This window comes from Polyodon spathula, chromosome 4 (assembly GCF_017654505.1).
Source record: "Polyodon spathula isolate WHYD16114869_AA chromosome 4, ASM1765450v1, whole genome shotgun sequence".
Classification (NCBI taxonomy): Eukaryota; Metazoa; Chordata; class Actinopteri; order Acipenseriformes; family Polyodontidae; genus Polyodon; species Polyodon spathula.
Window position 1 is genome coordinate 17,578,375 of NC_054537.1, and position 18,441 is coordinate 17,596,815.

At 37.5% G+C, this 18,441-nt stretch overlaps 1 protein-coding gene across 3 annotated transcripts in view; it reads right to left on the minus strand.

Moving 5' to 3' along the window:
* The window catches only part of LOC121314248 (thiamin pyrophosphokinase 1-like), a 122,912-nt gene that overhangs the window by 11,095 nt on the left and 93,376 nt on the right, over nucleotides 1-18,441 (minus strand). Inside the window, exon 9 of one of the 3 annotated variants that reach the window (XM_041247298.1) lies at nucleotides 3,549-4,156. The exons of the other annotated variants lie outside the window; for them this stretch is intronic. Coding sequence (XP_041103232.1) covers nucleotides 4,137-4,156 — 20 coding nt within the window. The 3' untranslated portion in view covers nucleotides 3,549-4,136. Of the gene's footprint in view, nucleotides 1-3,548; nucleotides 4,157-18,441 lie in introns of those variants that run through there. 3 annotated transcript variants of the gene reach the window in all.

Sequence of the window (18,441 nt, forward strand, 5' to 3'; positions counted from 1 at the left end):
GAGCTTCCTACTTTCCTCTGATTGGATGCTGGTAGTTTACGTCATGGCGCGGCGAAGGTTGAAAATATTTTATCTCCTGTGCGCCGCTCTGCGGTTCCGCTTGAGTGCCGCTTCCCTCTGTCGCTGCGTGTGACCGCCTTCATTGAAAACAACTGCTAGTGCCGCGCCGCGTCCAGTGTGATCTGCCCTTAAGCGATCTGCTGAGTTTTCATTGGAGTGCCTGGAAGCTTTTAACCCTTCACAACTCATAGGGAGCAAACCCAACAAGTAAGCAGAGGATTAAGCAATAATTTCAGTAAGTGGGTCAGTCCACTATCACATCACATTAGAACCCTGATAGAAAGTTGGAGATTAAAAAGCACAATCTGATTGGTCACTGAACAGGTTTTTAATTCTCTAGAAAGACCCGACACAGAACAAACCATTTAGCTTATATCACAATTCAATAGAGCTCAGTTTGAGTTTGTGGAACACTTAGGCTAGAAGTTATGAAGAACAGGTAAAACGGTTTAAAATGGTGTTTATTCAAAGTATTTCACCTGTAATAGATGGCTTATAATAGTTTTGCCTTTGGGACATCAACTCGCCCGACCGGTCATAGATCCCCACAAATGCCCTTTGATGAGGTCATTATTGCTTATTAATGGAAAACAACAAATAAATCTCTCTAATGAACTGTAGTTAATCTTAAATACTTTTAGAAATACATTGTTACAATTATGCTGTTTTAGACACACACTCTTGAAGAATCTGGGTGGGGATATAAGTCAAACTAATTAAATCAGAAATTGTATAGAATATTAACTGTAATAAGAGAAGGGTCAGGGCTTGCATATATAATGAGTTATCCGTGCAATCTCTATAGAAACATATATTTAACGGCAGGGGGCATGGAATGAGAAATTCATGTAAATGTTTTAACATGCTTACTGTGGAACAGTAGTGTAGGTAACTAGGTGACACAGTGAGCTAATGCACTAACCCAGGGGTCTCCAACCCTGGTCCTGGAGAGCTAATGTGGCTGCTGGTTTCCATTTCAACCAATCTCTCAGTTACTTAATTGAACAAATTATTGGCTTAATTAGTCAAGATTAACAGGTGTTCCAGATCTTTAGACACTGATAATCTAAAGACACCTATAAAACCTGCTGGATTCAGGACCAGGGTTGGAGACCCCTGCACTAACCTATGCATTAGCATAGATGTTGAGGCATAATCACTTGGATCCTTTAAGACCCAATTTGCCAAAGTTATGAAGTTCAGATGAGCTTGATGGGATGAATTTTTTATGTTTCTATTTTTCTTCAAAGGTTTAATTGTGAATTAGCAGCAAGCATGTTAGTAGCATACAGTCCTCTTCCACAGCAATACATACAAAATCAGAGTGATCGACATCATGAAAATGTAGATGCTTCCAGTTACAGGAAACAGCCGAAAACACCTTCAAAATAGATCGCTCTAACAACCAATTGAATAATTTATACTTAATGTAATGACATGTGCATTTGGAAGATTCAGAATCAAGCCTCTTGAATGTGATTTCAGTGGCTGCATGATAAATCACATCAATATAGTCGAAGTATACCATAATCAAGTGTGTTTAGTAATAAAAGTGCGCTACCGCAACTCTATATCAATTGCTAACTCAATAGCTCTAAAATATTGATACAGCTGGCAGATATATCTGAAAAAGGTTAAACAACTAATTAACCTATTTAGTGATACTGCACACAGCTCATTAGTGTTGTTCAATGGACTTTTAGATTTTTACAGCCAAAAGGTTAATCTTGTAAATTATTATTTTTTTTTTAAAGCATACAACATTTCAATCTGATTTGGCATTCTTGTTAAGCAAACTTAATAGCAGAACTGTCTGCATTTTCAATGGGGTTTGGTGAGCAGAGTACTGTACTTTACGGTATTTAATTAACAATAAGGATAATAATTGCGCTAGGATTGAGTACAGTATGTGGAATCCATACTAATTTGAAAGGATTTTTGGATGAATGACAAACATTTTTGTCCGTTTCTATCCTGACATCCCTTATTGGTTCCACTCTTATAATGATCAAGCTGCATTTCCGGGACTGATGGCCAACTGGAGGAGGGACATTTATCTTGGTATCCCAGAATAAACTATTATCCCCTAGAAAATACAGAGAAAAAAGTGTGTACTCCCACTATGGGATTCTACAAGGGTGGCTGCCAAAACTGGTACAAATTAAAATGTCAAAAACCTGAGTTATTTAAAAAAAAAAAAAAAAAATTATATATATATATATATATATATATATATATATATATATATATATATATATATATATATATATATATATATATATATATATATACACACACACACTGAGCATCAAAAGAAACTCATATTTGGATAAAATTCGAAACATGACAAACTCTGTTTTAGAGCAGGTGGAATGATTTTTTATTTTGCCGATTAAAAATTGTCATCAGTAAGATGCTGAAAAATGATCTGTCGATCTTGCGCAGGTATTGTATCTCTTTTCTCCAAGTTCATGGTCTGTCATTGACAGAGTGTGTCTGGTTATACCGTCTCACCAGGTTTGAAATTGCTGGCTGTGAGCACCCAAGACGGCGAGCCACAGTACGCTGCCGCAGTCCAGCCTCCAACATGCCGACTACACGAAGGCGCTGCTCTCTTGACAGACGTAGCATATTGGGTTTTTTTTTTCTGTGATTTTCTTTATTGCTTTTATTCAAGCTTGCATTGCAACAGCTGAAATCACTCCATAGCCAGTCTCCAATCAACTGTCTCACTAATTAGGTGATTAAGTGCATATGCTTCAGTCATAGTCACTCAAGCGTGTCATGGTCAAGGATGAATGATCGAGTGATTAAAAAGAAACCAAAAACATTTTGTCAGTGTCTATCATTTATATACCTTTTTTTTCTTCCTGAAAATAAACGTGCTATAATAGTGATAAGTTTCTTCTGATGCTCTGTATATATTTTTTTGTGTCAAAAAAAAAAGACCTGAAAAGCTATCAGACAGAGAATGTTTCTTAATTAGAAGCAGATGAAAAAAATAACAGCTGTCAATATAATTTTCCTTTCACCTAAAAATATGCAAAATTATCCTATATTTGAAATGCATATGTCTAACACAAATAACAGCTGTGCTTAACATGTTCTGCGCATCCATTTCAAAAGGAGCAGAGTGACTTTTCTAAAGCAGTGTGATAAATAGTCCATTGGCAGTACTAAATAGAGAATCAGACTGTCAGCGCGCACTTGTGTGTAGGCTGTACTGCTCCATTGTTTGCAGCTTTGGCTTACTCACTTGACAAATCACTCCTTATAAACCTAAAACAAGAATAGTTAGCCATTGTTTTCTTCCTTTTTCACTTTCAGGAGACAGCCAACTTGATAACCAAGCGAAGAAGTTCAGCAACACAAACCAGTATCATTAATCTGCATTAGCATGTCACATCATTCCCAGACATTGTTCAGAAGAATATGTTCTAACACTTGGTTTCCAATTATGTTTGAGTTTGATTGTCAGTTTAAAATGCAAGTTTTACTGCTGTTCTATTTGGTTGGAATTAAAGCAAGTATTAATCACAGGTTGTCAATGTTTACCCTTCATGTGCTAGTAACATTTACCCAGACAACGTAATATATTCCAGCAGAGAGCACTTAAACTTATATTGATATGGTGTAACACTGGATAGTAATAACAACAATAACAGAATCAATACTAATAGAGTCAAACCCTTTCAATACCACTCCAAAGGGCGACAATAGAAAAGGATGACAACAAGAGGGGGTTGACTATCAGTTCAACAATATCTTGTCAAAATAAACATTAAATCACAGAAGAGTGCCCCCTGGTAAAAGCACAGCCACATGGTGTGCAGAGTGAGTCAAGCAGCGCAGGTTCGAGTCCTGCCAGCGAAGTAGTCTTCGCTGGGGATTCCGAAAGGTACGTCGCCTTGGATCTGCTGGTTAGGAGCGCAGTGAGCTCAAAAGCAGACACCTGCAGCCCGGCTTTGTCCTCTAGAGGTCGGTAAGCTTGCTGACAGCCACTCTCGAGTTCCTGGGTGAAAAAGTAAGCTGGCTTGTTCATGGGATCGGAAGATGCCCACTGAACTTCAGTTCTCCTAAGCTGTGTGTTGAATTGCTGCAGTGAAGGGAAACATGTTTGCACATTTAAAATTGGGGAGAAAATCGGTGGGCAAAATAATTGGGCACACTAAATAGAGGAAGCATTGATAAAACAAATAGTCCTGTTTAACTGTGGAAATGTAGCAGTACAGTGGTTATTGCATTGATTACAATAATGTTCAATAGGAAGTGTAACATTTATTTCCATGAAAACCACAAACATACACATTATGTGTGCTAGACTGTTCAATACTGTACAGCATCTTACTTGCACATACATTTCTGTTTGTATTTCCCAAAGTGATATTAATTGGGGTGGAAATCAGTTGTGTGACTGATAAATGTGAGGGATAATGAAAGTGGCATTAACAGAAGGGATATTAAGTGGGTTTGACTGTAATAATATTAATAATAACACCAGCTTCAACATGCACGAAAGAGTAAAGAACATATCTAATTTCTAGAGAGAAATTGACTCCTATTGTAGGTACCATTCTGGTGTTTCTGGTGGTTGTTTTTTTAATATTCCTTTTAATCCTTCTAAGAGAAAGCATAAGAAATCTGGAAGGTACATTTTTTTTTTTTTTTTTTACAGTGTTTCCCCAGAACCCAAGGGATATCAAATTGGTGTAGATTAGTGCAAAACACTTTTCTACCAAATTGGATGATATAAAATAATCTAAAAAATGTTCAATTGTTATGCAATAGTTTTGTTGTCACAATCAAAACTACTACCACATTTCTCAGCTTTGCCAACTCAATATTTCAATGTAAAGCGGAATAAATAAATTTCCCATTAATGGTACTTAAAATACAGAGGAAATGCTATCCAATGGATACTATCCTTTCTTTTGAATTTGACTATGAAGAGCTAAATCGCCCAGTTGAATACTGAATTGAACTAACTGGCAAAATAGCCTGACAATTAATGCGTTTACATGAGCATACAAATTCCGATATTTTAATTGTTCAGTTTCAGTCACTGCTTCAAACTTTTAATGGACAGTATAGGGGCAAGTTATTTATCCATTTAATTGCTGCAGAAATTAGTGCTTAAATGTCGCAATGTGCTTGTATTGACTGTGTGCTACAGGCTCAAGTAAATATACAGAATGTCGTAAAACTTTAGATCTCACCAGGTATCTGCAGTTAAGCTTATATATTTATTATTATAACATCATTATGAAAAACAAAGCAGCGCATTCACGCAGACGCGTTACAGCCACATCATGGAACCAAGTGAATAGCTCATACAGGTCAATGAGGTTCTGGTGAAATAGAAAGCACTCAACTGAGTAACAATTACTAGAGTGAATGATCCTCCAAGAGTTATAGGCTGTATAACTATGTGGTAAAAAGGGTACTTTATATTAAAGTTTGTGTGTGTGTGTGTGTCTATATATATATATATATATATATATATATATATATATATATATATATATATATATATATATATATATATATATATATATGTGTGTGTGTGTGTGTGTGTGTGTGTGTGTGTATATATTTTTGCACATCTAAACAAATGCCCCAACAAATCCACATTTTCCATTAAACAGCTGCCAGTTAATCTATCAAAACTACATTGTTTAACGTAAATTATTTGTTGAACTAAAATGTTATATAAACCAATATGGTTGAAGAAGGGCCGGATTAACCTATACGCAAATTACAATATAGCATAGGGTCCAAGGAAGGTCAGCGTTTTTGGGATGCACACACAGGAAGAGAGGCACTCAGAAACTTCATTACTTCTCGATTACAGCATGCCTGGTCTCTCACGCAAGCAGCTTCCTGCTAATGTACAATACCTAATGATACACGCTCTCTACCTCCTGGGAGAGATCCATCCCAAGTCCTACTACATCAGAGGTGTCAGTCTGTGCAGGATAAAATGTATGAATCGGGCTCAGTTTTAAGGCTAAATATAAAAACCTGTTCCTGTCTCAAATATTCACAGCATTCCTTTTTACATTTTAGAACGTTTCCTTTATAACTAGCTGGTTTGAAGTTTAGAAAAAAAAGGCAGATAAAGGTAAACGTGTATAATGCGGGAGGCTGCAGCCGGCAAGGAGGGAATTAAGTCCATAGCGTATGTTTCTCTTCCTTTATATATTGCGCAGAAATCATAAAATTAGCCCAATACTGTGATTTTTTCAATATTCTTAAGCAATAAAAATACATTATTTCATACAAAAAAAAAATAATAATAATCACATTAACTAAACTGTACAGTTCTGTGTGTAACATTCGCAATGCACGTGACGTGATTATGTCATGTGACTACAGTATATGCAATCTAGGCAGGAAATTAAAATACTACACACTGTAAACAAGAAACAAGCAGTATCCAGCAGTTTTACACAGCGACGGAGGAAGCTCTTCTGTATATCCTGCAACGTTACTGTAAATCACTACGAGAATCGACTGTTGACAGGTATTTCGATTCAACTATTCACTGAAAGAGAAAGGCGGATATCCAGAGCAGTACTGCGACTGCTTTACTTGCAAAGAAACAATTGACTTCAATGTTCCAAAAGTCGACTAATGCCCAAGATCAGTATGTGTTACACACTGTATTTGTTTTGCAAGGTCGAAATGCATCTGACGTAGAACTGAAAGCTGTCCTTGCAGATTCAATTTACCTAAAGGCTGTTAATTACAACACCGTTTCACAAGCTACTGTGCATAGGGCCCCCAGAATTTGGGTTAGCGTGGGCCTCCTCATCCTTTAGTCCGTGGGTTGAAGCATAATTAATATTTTGTGCAGCTTGGTAATGAAACTGGTTGGATTTTTACTAAAAGCATCTAAAGACATAAAAATACATTACAAAACATTACTACTGTAGTAGAACGTGGTAAAACGACAGTATGTTGTTTGGTGTTAGCTTCAGTTGTTAAGATTTTCCTAACTGCAATTCCTCTCCTCTTTCCTTACTGGTAGTGTGAACGATTTTATTGACAGTTACAATTCCAAATAATAAAATATGCAGTTGTGGAGTTTTATCCCAGATAAAAAAAAAACACCACAACCACAGAGGGTTAAACACAGTTATGGATTGGAAATTATTTTAAGATGAACAGTTCTGTGCATTTGCGACTTTTAGAATGATAGATTAGCCCTTCATATAAAAGCTCCCAAATCAACTACAATACAAACCCTGTGCCATTTTGATTCTTAAATAAAACACAAGTCAAAGAAAATAATTCAGATGCTGCCAGACACTCCAATAACCATTAGGGAAGGAGCCCATGGTCCTTCTAGGAGCCACAGGTATTCCAGAGAGGACATGTGGCCGAGTTGTGATGCTAACCCAAGATTTCCTAATTTATGATATTGTGTCTCTCTCTATTTTTCTATTGCTCAGTTCTTACTAAGCCACATACGCGGATACACGATAACAGAACAAATATACATGTCAGCACAGTGGGAGCTGCTGTCTGAAAGGCTGCAGTTTGTTCTGCAAAGCCAGCAGCCTAAAAGCACCCCGATAGAACCCTTCTAAAACGAATTACAGTGTAACAGATAAAAGAACAAGTTGATATTTCATTCATGCCCCGGGTACCTGACTGTCAAATGAGTGTAAAACACAATTTAGCTGCATAAAAAAAGGACAGACTGAACACAGGCGCTTATATATATATATATATATATATATATATATATATATATATATATATATATATATATATATATATATATATACACTTTAAATATATATATATATATATATATATATATATATATATATATATATATATATATATATATATATACACACACACACACACACGTATATATATATATACATCTACCTACCTACCGTGAAAACCGTGATTACTGTATAAACTGTTCTACTCTGATGAGGAATGATCTTTGATGTGCAATTGTGTGAACCATAGTGCTGAAAATAAATTCACACTTGTCAAATGACTTCTGTATTTCTCAAGACTTTAAAAAAGAGAGCATGTAAGATGTGAAGCTGCAACTAAATCCATTCTGTTCTGTTAAGACCGGAATTTGCTGCTTTAGACACTTAACAAAATGTGCCTTGCTCAGTTTCCATCTGTATATCTTTAAATGGATATATAGATAGATATATATATATATATATATATAATATATATATATATATATATATATATATATATATATATATATATATATATATATATATACACACACACACACACACACACACACACACACACACACAGTGGCTTGCAAAAGTATTCAGATCCCTGAACAATTCTCTCATATTAGTGAATTACAAATGGTACATTGAAATTGCGTTCTGTTTGATATTTTATTTTTAAACACTGAAACTCAGAATCAATTATTGTAAGGTGACATTGGTTTTATGTTGGGAAATATTTTTAAGAAAAATAAAAAAACTGAAATATCTTGCTTGCATAAGTATTCAACCCCTGTGCTGTGGAAGCTCCCAGTTTGCACTGATGAAAGAAATTGCCCTAACGAGGACACAATTACCTTACCATTTGCCTCCACCTGTGAACCATTAAAAGTTGCTGTCACATTTTCTGGATAAAAACCCCACTGCTGAATGATCAATTGGTAAGGCTGTGAATCTGAAGGAAAATGAAGACCAAAGAGCATTCTACTGAAGTTAGAGATAAAGTAATACAAATGCATAGATTAGGGAAAGGGCACAAAATAATATCCAAGTGTTTGGATATCCCAGTGAGCACAGTTGGATCAATAATCAGGAAGTGGAAGCTGCATCACACCACCCAGGCACTGCCAAGAAAAGGCCGTCCCTCAAAACTCAGCGCTCAAACAAGAAGGAGACTTGTGAGAGAAGCCACAGAGAGGCCAACAATCACTTTGAAGGAGCTACAGAGTTCAGTGGCTGGGAGTGGAGTAATGGTGCACCAGTCAACCATATCAAGAGCTCTGCATAACACTGGCCTGTATGGGAGGGTGGCAAGAAAGAAGCTGTTACTCAAAAAGTACCAACTGAAAGCATGTCTGGAGTTTTCCAGAAAGCATGAGAGTGACCCAGCTGCGATGTGGGAAAAGGTTTTGTGGTCAGATGAGACCAAGATAGAGCTTTTTAGCCAAAACTCAAAGCTCTATGTGTGGCGCAAACCTAACACTGCCCATGCCTCAAGACACACCATCCCTATAGTGAAGTATGGTGGTGGCAGCATCATGCTGTGGGGATGCTTCGCATCAGCAGGGACTGGGCATCTTGTTACAATTGAAGGAAGAATGGATGGAGCAAAATACAGGAAAATACTGCAAGAGAATCTGCTTCAGTCCGCTAAAAAACTGAAGCTTGGGAGGAAATTCACCTTTCAGCAGGACAATGATCCCAAGCACAAGGCCAAAGCAACACTGGAGTGGCTCAAGAACAAAAAGGTGAATGTCCTTAAGTGGTCCAGTCAAAGTCCTGATCTCAATCCCACTGAGAATCTGTGGCACTATTTGAAAATTGCTGTCCACAAGCGTCGTCCAACCAACCTGAACAACCTGGAGCAAATCTGCCAAGAAGAATGGGCCAAAATCACTCTGACACTGTGTGCAAAGCTGGTACATACTTACCCCAAAAGACTTAAAGCTGTTATTGCAGCGAAAGGTGGCTCTACAAAATATTAATGTGTGGGGGTTGAATACTTATGCAAGCAAGATATTTCAGTTTTTTATTTTTCTTAAAAATATTTCCCAACATAAAACCAATGTCACCTTACAATAATTGATTTTGAGTTTAAGTGTTTTAAAATAAAATATCGAACAGAACGAAATTTCAATGTACCATTTGTAATTCAGTAATATTGGTCAGAGGTCTGAATATTTTTGCAAGCCACTGTGTGTGTGTGTGTGTGTGTGTGTGTGTGATATATATATATATCTATATATATATATATATATATATATATATATATATATATATATATATACCATGTATTCCATCCATGATGAACATTAATAGAAATAAAATCCTGATTCTTTTGTGTTGTACTGGTTCAGGCACGCCCATGGGTTATGGTGGTGAAATCAGAGGGCAGAGTGGATTTACAGAGTCAGTAGACTCATATTTAGAAAATAAAATATTCGCTTTAAAAATAGGTTGCTTCTGTATCATCATGATTTATCTTTTTTTTTTTATTGGCTATTTTAGTTGAAAGAAACAAACAAGACTATTGTGATCACTGGGTTGCTTTAGAAAGCTACAAATTGAAGCAGTTCTGCTCCTCGATCCAAAGCACTTCAGAACAGTGACAAATGTTAAAGCCTGGAGTAGACGTGTGTCAGGCACAGAAAACTAATTTTGTTTCGCTTTATTGAATTAGGGTCTCTCAGAGACTGTACACGCCTGACAGTCTTGCCAGGATTTGAAGGCTGTGATTACCACTTTAAATATATTAAATTTATAGAAGATAAATTCTGTTAGACAGCGCCACAGAATGTTTTTTTTTTCTTTCAAATCACTGTAACTCCTCATAGTTGGATAACCCTTTCAAAGCTAACCCTGTCTCTTGAAGCTGTAGAGCGTGCTCTGTGCAGTACACCTGAACAGTTTACTGAGACTTGTCGGAAGAACCTCATAGAATTCAAGTCGATGTATAAATATGAACTGAAAGAAACAATATAAAAACACATCTGCTAGGACAGTTCAACCCTTCCAAGAACGGGCAAATATCACCCAGAATCTTGGTCAGTATGCTTAGTTTTGGTCACACTTTATTTTTACGTGGTACTTTTTGTTTAATTTAATAACTGTAAACTTGTTATACTAATTAACAAAACAACTTGTACATTAACAAGTATTATCCTGTTTATAAATGAATAAAAAAAGAAATACAAATTACAGTCAACCTCTGTTAACTCAACATCCCACGGGGATGCCATTTAATGTTGACTTATCCCAGGTTTCAAGGTAACCACAGGTGCACGAGCCATGGCATTAACATGCATATAGTTAACAGAGCTCACACGTTTACAGTATTCCAGTATTTACAAGTTTAAACGGTTGAAAGAACTGCAGAGAATGAATCAATTACAGTATACACTACTGTACAAACCTGGTACAACTAGTATAGTTCGATTAAAATAAGAATTAAAAAAAATAACTACAGTGTTATTTTATACAAGAACAATCCAACCACAAACTGCACAAACGGTTAACTACACTTTTAGTTATTGGCTTGTACTGTCTAATTTGACGGCTTAAATAGCAAAAGCTAACACATGTACTTATACAGAATTAACTCGGTGGACAAAAACAATAATTAACAACTTACAGTTTCACACCTGAGCTTTAAAGCCAACGAGAACGAGAACTAATTTTTCACTTCTCACTCCTTGTGAACTGACACTGTAACCAGCTGCACTTGGTAGTTGCGAATGAATGAATGAACGATCACATTTGACATTTTTGACATTTCCAGTCAGAGGTCAGTCATGTGAAACAAGAGCGTCAAGTAGCGTTCAGGCAGGTGAAATGACAGAGTTGAGCTTAATAGTATTTATCCTTTCGGTACCAGTGGTAAGTGTCGAGATACTAGTAAAGCGTGGTGTTAAATAAAAAAATTAAGAGGCAGGATGCATATATAGTGGTTTGCAGAAGTATTCACCCCTACCAATAATGTCACATTTTGTTGTTGTTGAATTACAAATAATGTGTGCAGTTTTTTAAACAATTTTAAATTTTATTTTATTTTATTCAAAGCTGTAGTGGTTAAGCTGAACACTGTTATATGAGGAGGAGGTTAAATGTCAGCAAAACCTGCAAAGAAAATGTACAAACTGAAATTTATTGGTTGCATAAGTATTCAGCCTCTTATCTGTACTTGGTAGAAGCACCTTTTGAAGCAATTACTGCTATGAGTCTTTTTGGATTGGTCTTTACTAGCTTTGCAAAGTAGGATGGAGAAATGTTTGCCCATTCTTCACAGGAAAATTGCTCCAGTTCTGATAAGTTTACTGGGGATCATCGATGGACTGCAATCTTCAATTCTCATCATAAATTTTTGACTGGATTCAAGTCAGGACTTTGACTGGACCACTCAAAAACATTAATTCTCTTCTTGTTCAACCACTCCAGTGTGGCAAGGATTCGCCTGTACTTTGCAACATCCATCCTCTCCCCTGACAAACTTCCCAGTCCCTGCTGAAGAGAAGCATCCCCACCATGCTTGACAGTTGGGATGGTGTTGACTGGGTAAGGTGCAGTGTTGGCTTGCGCCAGACGTAACACTTGGAATATAGACCGAAAAGTTACATTTTGTCTCGTCTGACCACAAAACCTTTTTCCACATGTCTGCAGTATCATCTACATGCTTTTTCACGAACTCCATATGTGCGTTAAGATGAGGCTTTGAGTGATGGCTTCTTTCTTGCCACCCATCCATACAGGCCAGCTTTGTGTAGGGACCGGCTTATTGTTGATGTGTGAACGCTGACTCCCATCTCAGACACAGAACTCTGCAGATTTCTCAAGGTCATTGTTGGCTTCAGAGTGACATACTGAACCAGTTTCCTGCTTGACCGATTGTTCAGTTTGGGAAGGAGTGACCTGATCTGGGTACTTTCTGGGTGGTATGATGCATCTTCCACTTCTTAATGATGGACTTCACTGTGCTGAGAGGGATAATCAGTGCCTTTGAAATGATCTTGTACCCTTTCTTCTGCTCTGTGCCTCTCTACCACTTTATCCCTGACTTATTTTGAACTTTCCTTGGTCTTCATGGTTGCTTTGTTAGATCACTTTGTGAGTTGCAGCTTGAAAGTCTTTATATATCTAAGGGAAATGATCTACAAGTTAAACCACTTTGAGTACACACAGGCTGAAACCATTTCACTAATGTTGTGACCTTTCAAACAAATAATTTGCACCAGAGCTGATTTAGGGCTGCAGTAGCAAAGGGGTTGAATACTTATGCAACTGAGATTAATCTGTTTTTCTCTGTAAATCTTACTTCTATTATATGTGCATTTTTTTAACTTTATCAATGTGGAGTAGTTTGTAGATTCTACATGTAAACTCTAATTTGAAAGTATTGTGGAGTACTCTCGGGTGCCAACAAAATATGAAAACTTTGCAGGGGGGTGAATACTTCTGCAAACCACTGTATATTATATGGTGAAAATCAGGGACCAAGACTGTCTGTTGAATTAAGCAAAGGTATCGCGTTATTTAATATTCAAGTTAACCAAGGTTGACTGTATCTACTTGACTGTATCTAGGCTCTATATTAATGGTGAGGCAATACCAACAGTGTCCGAGAAGCCAGTGAAAAGTCTAGGGAGATAGTACGACAGGGATCTAAAGGACACAGTTCGTGTGGGAGAAGTCAGACAACAAGCAGTGGAAGGGTTGAAGAGCATAGACAGCAGCGCTTTACCAGGCAAACTGAAACTCTGGTGCTTTCAGTTTGGTCTACTGCCAAGACTGCTGTGGCCACTGACTGTGTACAAGGTTTCCTTGACAACAGTTGAGAAGCTGGAAGCTTTAATCAGTTCATACGTAAGGAAATGGTTGGGAGTTTCACGCTGCCTCAGCAGAGTGTGACTTTATGGTAAAGGAATACTGCAGCTACCAATCTCTGCTCTAACCGAGGAGTTTAAGTGCGCCAAAGTCCGACTGGAAATGACATTAGTAGATATGAGACAAATGCGTAAGGGAGGCAGCACCTGTGTTGAAAACTGGAAGAAAATGGATGGCAAAGAAAGCTGTGGAAGATGCTAAGGCTGCCCTTCGAATCGGAGATATTATGGGGCAAGTTCAGCATGGAAAAGGAGGTTTTGGTCTCAGTTCAGCTCCTCCTACATGGCACAAGTCAACCCCGGCTCAACGGAGGAAGCTGGTAGTCAATGAGGTGCAAAAGCAGGAGGAGAGGATCAGGTGTGCAAAGGCCATTTTCCAGACCAAGCAGGGAGAATAGATGAGATGGGAGAGTGTGGAACAATGCAAGATCGGCTGGCAAGACCTATGGACAATGGAACAGAGCAAGATCAGTTTCCTCATCAGATAAGCATATGATGTTCTCCCATCACCACAGAACCTAAACCTCTGGGTGGGTGAGGATCCCTCATGTCCTTTGTGTTCATTACCTGCAACATTAAGGCACATTTTGACAGGATGTAAGGTGGGTCTTAGCCAAGGATGGTTTACTTGGCGCCATGACCAGGTGCTGCAATGTTTGGCCTTAGCATCGAAGCGTAACCTGACCAATAAGTTGCCACTAGTTCCATCAAAGCATTACACACAAAAGACAATATTCCTCCATCCAGGAGAGCAACCACCAAGAAAAGGTGTTAAAACCAAGCCTTGCTCAGGACAACTGGAAGCTGCTAGAGACTGGAAGATGTTGGCAGATGTTGGTCAACGGCTTATTTTTCCACCTGAGATTGCCACCACTAACCTTCGACCAGACATTGTCTTGTGGTCTGGATTAGCATGCCTTGTTCATCTGGTAGAGTTAACAGTGCCAAGGGAAGATGCTGTGGATGAGGCGTATGAGAGGAAGAAACTTCGGTATGCTCAACTAGCTGCTGAAGCGGAACAGCAAGGATGGAGAGTCTGAGTTTACCCAGTGGAGGGGGGTTGTCAAGGATTTGTGGCACACTCTACAACCCGGTTTCTCAGAGACGTTGGGTTCAGTGGCCAAGAGTTGCGTTGCACAGTGAAGAACTTATCTGAAGCAGCAGAAAGGAGCAGCAACTGGCTGTGGTTAAGACGGAAAGATTTTGGATGGGGATCTCAAGCACAATAGAAAGAAAGCAACACTGATGTACAGGTAAGTAAGCTGGGTTGAGCTGAGTGGGGGGTGGAGGGGGGTGATGCTGGGATGCCAGAATCACTGTTGAGCCCTCTTGAGGTGTCGTGGGCTAGTCAATGAAACACCGAGGATGGAAGGTGCCAGAGATGTACCCTACTTAGCTAAATCCAGACGGTTGTCATGCTGATGCGCTGGGGAGGCAAAATAAGCTGATCCCTGAAGCCAGTATTACACTTCAGCAATCAACACCAGACAGAAGGATACCTACATCATCAGATGGAAAACAACGCAAATGGATGGAGATGCAGATGGATCACATTAGTTTACTGCAAAGCTACGTCTTAGTTAGTGCTTATCTTGGCGAGAGCCGAGCTCAAATCAGCATGAAGTACAACATCTACTCTCATGTAATGGAAATCAAATCTTAACCAATTGAACCCAATTTATATGATCAACTAGAAGCTGATAATTTCAAAGTAGGGATCTGATGTTTTGACAGTTTTAGCTGGCCTTTGTTTTATTAGTTTATTAATAGGTTACCATTAACTAACCATTATAAGTAAATAAATGACAGCTGATGTACAGTTTAATAAGTTAATTGGGATACAGTATTTTCAAAAGATGAACAGGAATCGCTTTTCAGAGCAAGACAGGTTTGCGTAGCACAGTGCAGTGAATATGCGAGTAAGTGATTATACTCTGACTTTCGTAAACCACATTAAACTCATGAAGCTGGAGTTTCCTGTGGTGTCTCCTAGGCTGCTGTTGCAAAGAAAGTTGGCGTGTCAACATCGCAGGAGCTTCGCCTTGTGATAAAATTTCATTCTTTTTCATTTCATGTAGAAAAAAAGAGATTAATTTTGTTTAGGAATAAAAAATAACCTAACTGACTCGTATTTTAAATTATGTATTAACATTTATTCATAATGTGACGTGATTTCATTATTTTTCTGAAAATAATGAAATGCCTCTTATTTAATTGGGTCAGCTGCTCATTCAGAATGTTTTAAATTATCCTGAGGTGTCTTGATAAAGTGGTGCTGACTGTATTTAGACACACTGAAGACATTAAAAAAGACTAGTTGTTTGTCATTTAATTTATTCAAGTTTCTTTTAGTATTTCTGTATTTAACAAAGCATAATGAAAAATTGAGTGTTACCATTGTCGGTCTTTTTAATAACCCTTTAAGCATTATTGTCCAAATACAGTTGAGGCCTCAACAACATTTAATCTCTGAAAATAGGTACAAAACAACTCATTATAACTAACATTAATCGTAGTTGCAAATAATGCAATGTATACATATCGAACGTCTTCTATCTACCCCACAGGAATAATCAGAAGCCCCTGAATATCCCCAGATAACATATTCACAATTAGCCTGCATTATCCTTAGGCTGTACTATAAATCCACTTTGTACTCCAGCTGTCATTTAAAAAAAAACCTTCAATCATAATTGGAGGCAAACACTATAAAACTAGTCAAGTAGACCAATTTCCCAGCTAATTTCTTAATCAGCATTATATAAAGTACCTTGAAATCTTCAGTAGTATTAAATTGGTTTTGTAAAGCTGACAGATTCTTAAAACATTCCTTATTGGTTATTCTCATTGCCCACCAGCAATGCAAATCAAGAGCGACTGCCAATGAGCAGATGCCATTAGAGCTTCTTAATAAACACCCTATGAGGCACTGTTTGTCATGTGTGCAGAACTCTGGCGACAAACATCGAAAGTCATTATCACTGCTAATAAACTGCAAATGACATGGCATTGGTAAGGAGGCAGAAGGAAGTAAGACCCAAGGGACCTGGTGCTAGCCTGAAACACAATGATCTGTGAGGATCAAACACAAAGAGGGACCTGAATGGGGAGCTCAGCAGCAGAAATAAACAAACAATTGTTCAGAAAAGTACAAGCAGAAGAGCAATAAAAAAAAAAAAAAGTTAATCAGTTGGCAGTTGCATTTCCATCAAAATAATCCTCTGAGGGATTTGCTGCTTTTCTTGTAGGTTTTAAGGAAACACCAGGGAAGCTCCAAGATCATACTTCATGCATTTTTCAAAGAAACAAAAAGTTTTCGAATGCTTCTTGGAATTATTCTCTGTGCAAAATGATCAAAGGAAGCATCTGCTTTAATGTACAGAGTGATCGGAAAGTCAGTTTACCATGTGAGATATGGTGTGTTGTTGTGGTAAACGTACTTTCTAATCACCCTATACATTGATTACTACTGAACAGGATCTTAAAGCACGACCCAACTGAAATGAAACACACATGCATACTGCTCCTTTCAGAAGAACAAGCAGCATCAAAATTATATATACATACATACATACCGAATTATCTATATATCATATAATATCTACTGATATACAATATATAATATGTATATATATATATATATATATATATATATATTATACACACCACACACACACACACACACAACACACAACATACACACACATTTATATATATATAATATATATATATATATATATATATATATATATCAGATATATAGACATTAGAGTTCTAATGACAGATATTTACAGTATTCTGCAAAACAACAGTCATATTTATTACAGTATTTTTTATTTGGTTCCATGCTATAAAGGATACAACAAAAATGTCAACCTGCTTATCAAACACTTAAAAACAGCAGCCCCCGACAGTCAGCTCTGGGATGGAACAAAGCAGCCAATATATAATGGTACCAAATTAAATGGACTGGAAAAGAAGGATCTAGGTTTTGATAATAGAAACTGACAGAAATGATGCATCTGTAACACAATCTAAATTTCCTATCACAGAAATATTACTACAAGGGTTTCGACTTTGCAGATCCCTTTTAAGATGCTTCTATATCTTCTCCAGAGACCGACTTTCCCTCGCAGTCAGATGAGTCATGAAAAGCATTTCCTGTTGCTTTTTGTGAAGTAAAGAACAAGCACCTGAAGTAGTTATCAAAGAAGCAATACCCCTTTTTAAAATCTACATTGTTCACTACAAGTCAACGTACCGATGCAGAGAAGTTCGCTGTTGATTGTACAAACAATCTTACACTGAAAAGAGTTTATTAGTATGCATGAAATCATTACGTGTGGCTGTGGGGTGACACCCAACTCAAATGGTATTATTTTAAGAAATAGTATTAGATAAGGTCTATTTCAATATTTATCGAATATTCGATTATGCAACACCAACTGAATGCACTGTTACTTCCTTTTGCTGAGATTTATGTATTTTTCACAATTCAGTGGAAACATTGTATCAGGACAGCATATTCAATGCTACATCTAAGCCTAGTGTGAAAACAAAATTTGAACAATAAAAGCCCATTTTTAAAAAAAAAAAAGGAAACTTTTAGCATGATTACTCCAACAGCAAATAAGGCAGAGTGATTTTCTGTGTGTCAGAAATCAGCCAGGTACAGCCATGGAACCTTGGTTTGCTTTCAGGCTACTCCCACCCCCTGCTTCCATTAGAAATGGCTGACCATGTTCTTGAAAGACATTCTTCTCTGAAAGATGAAGGACAGCCAC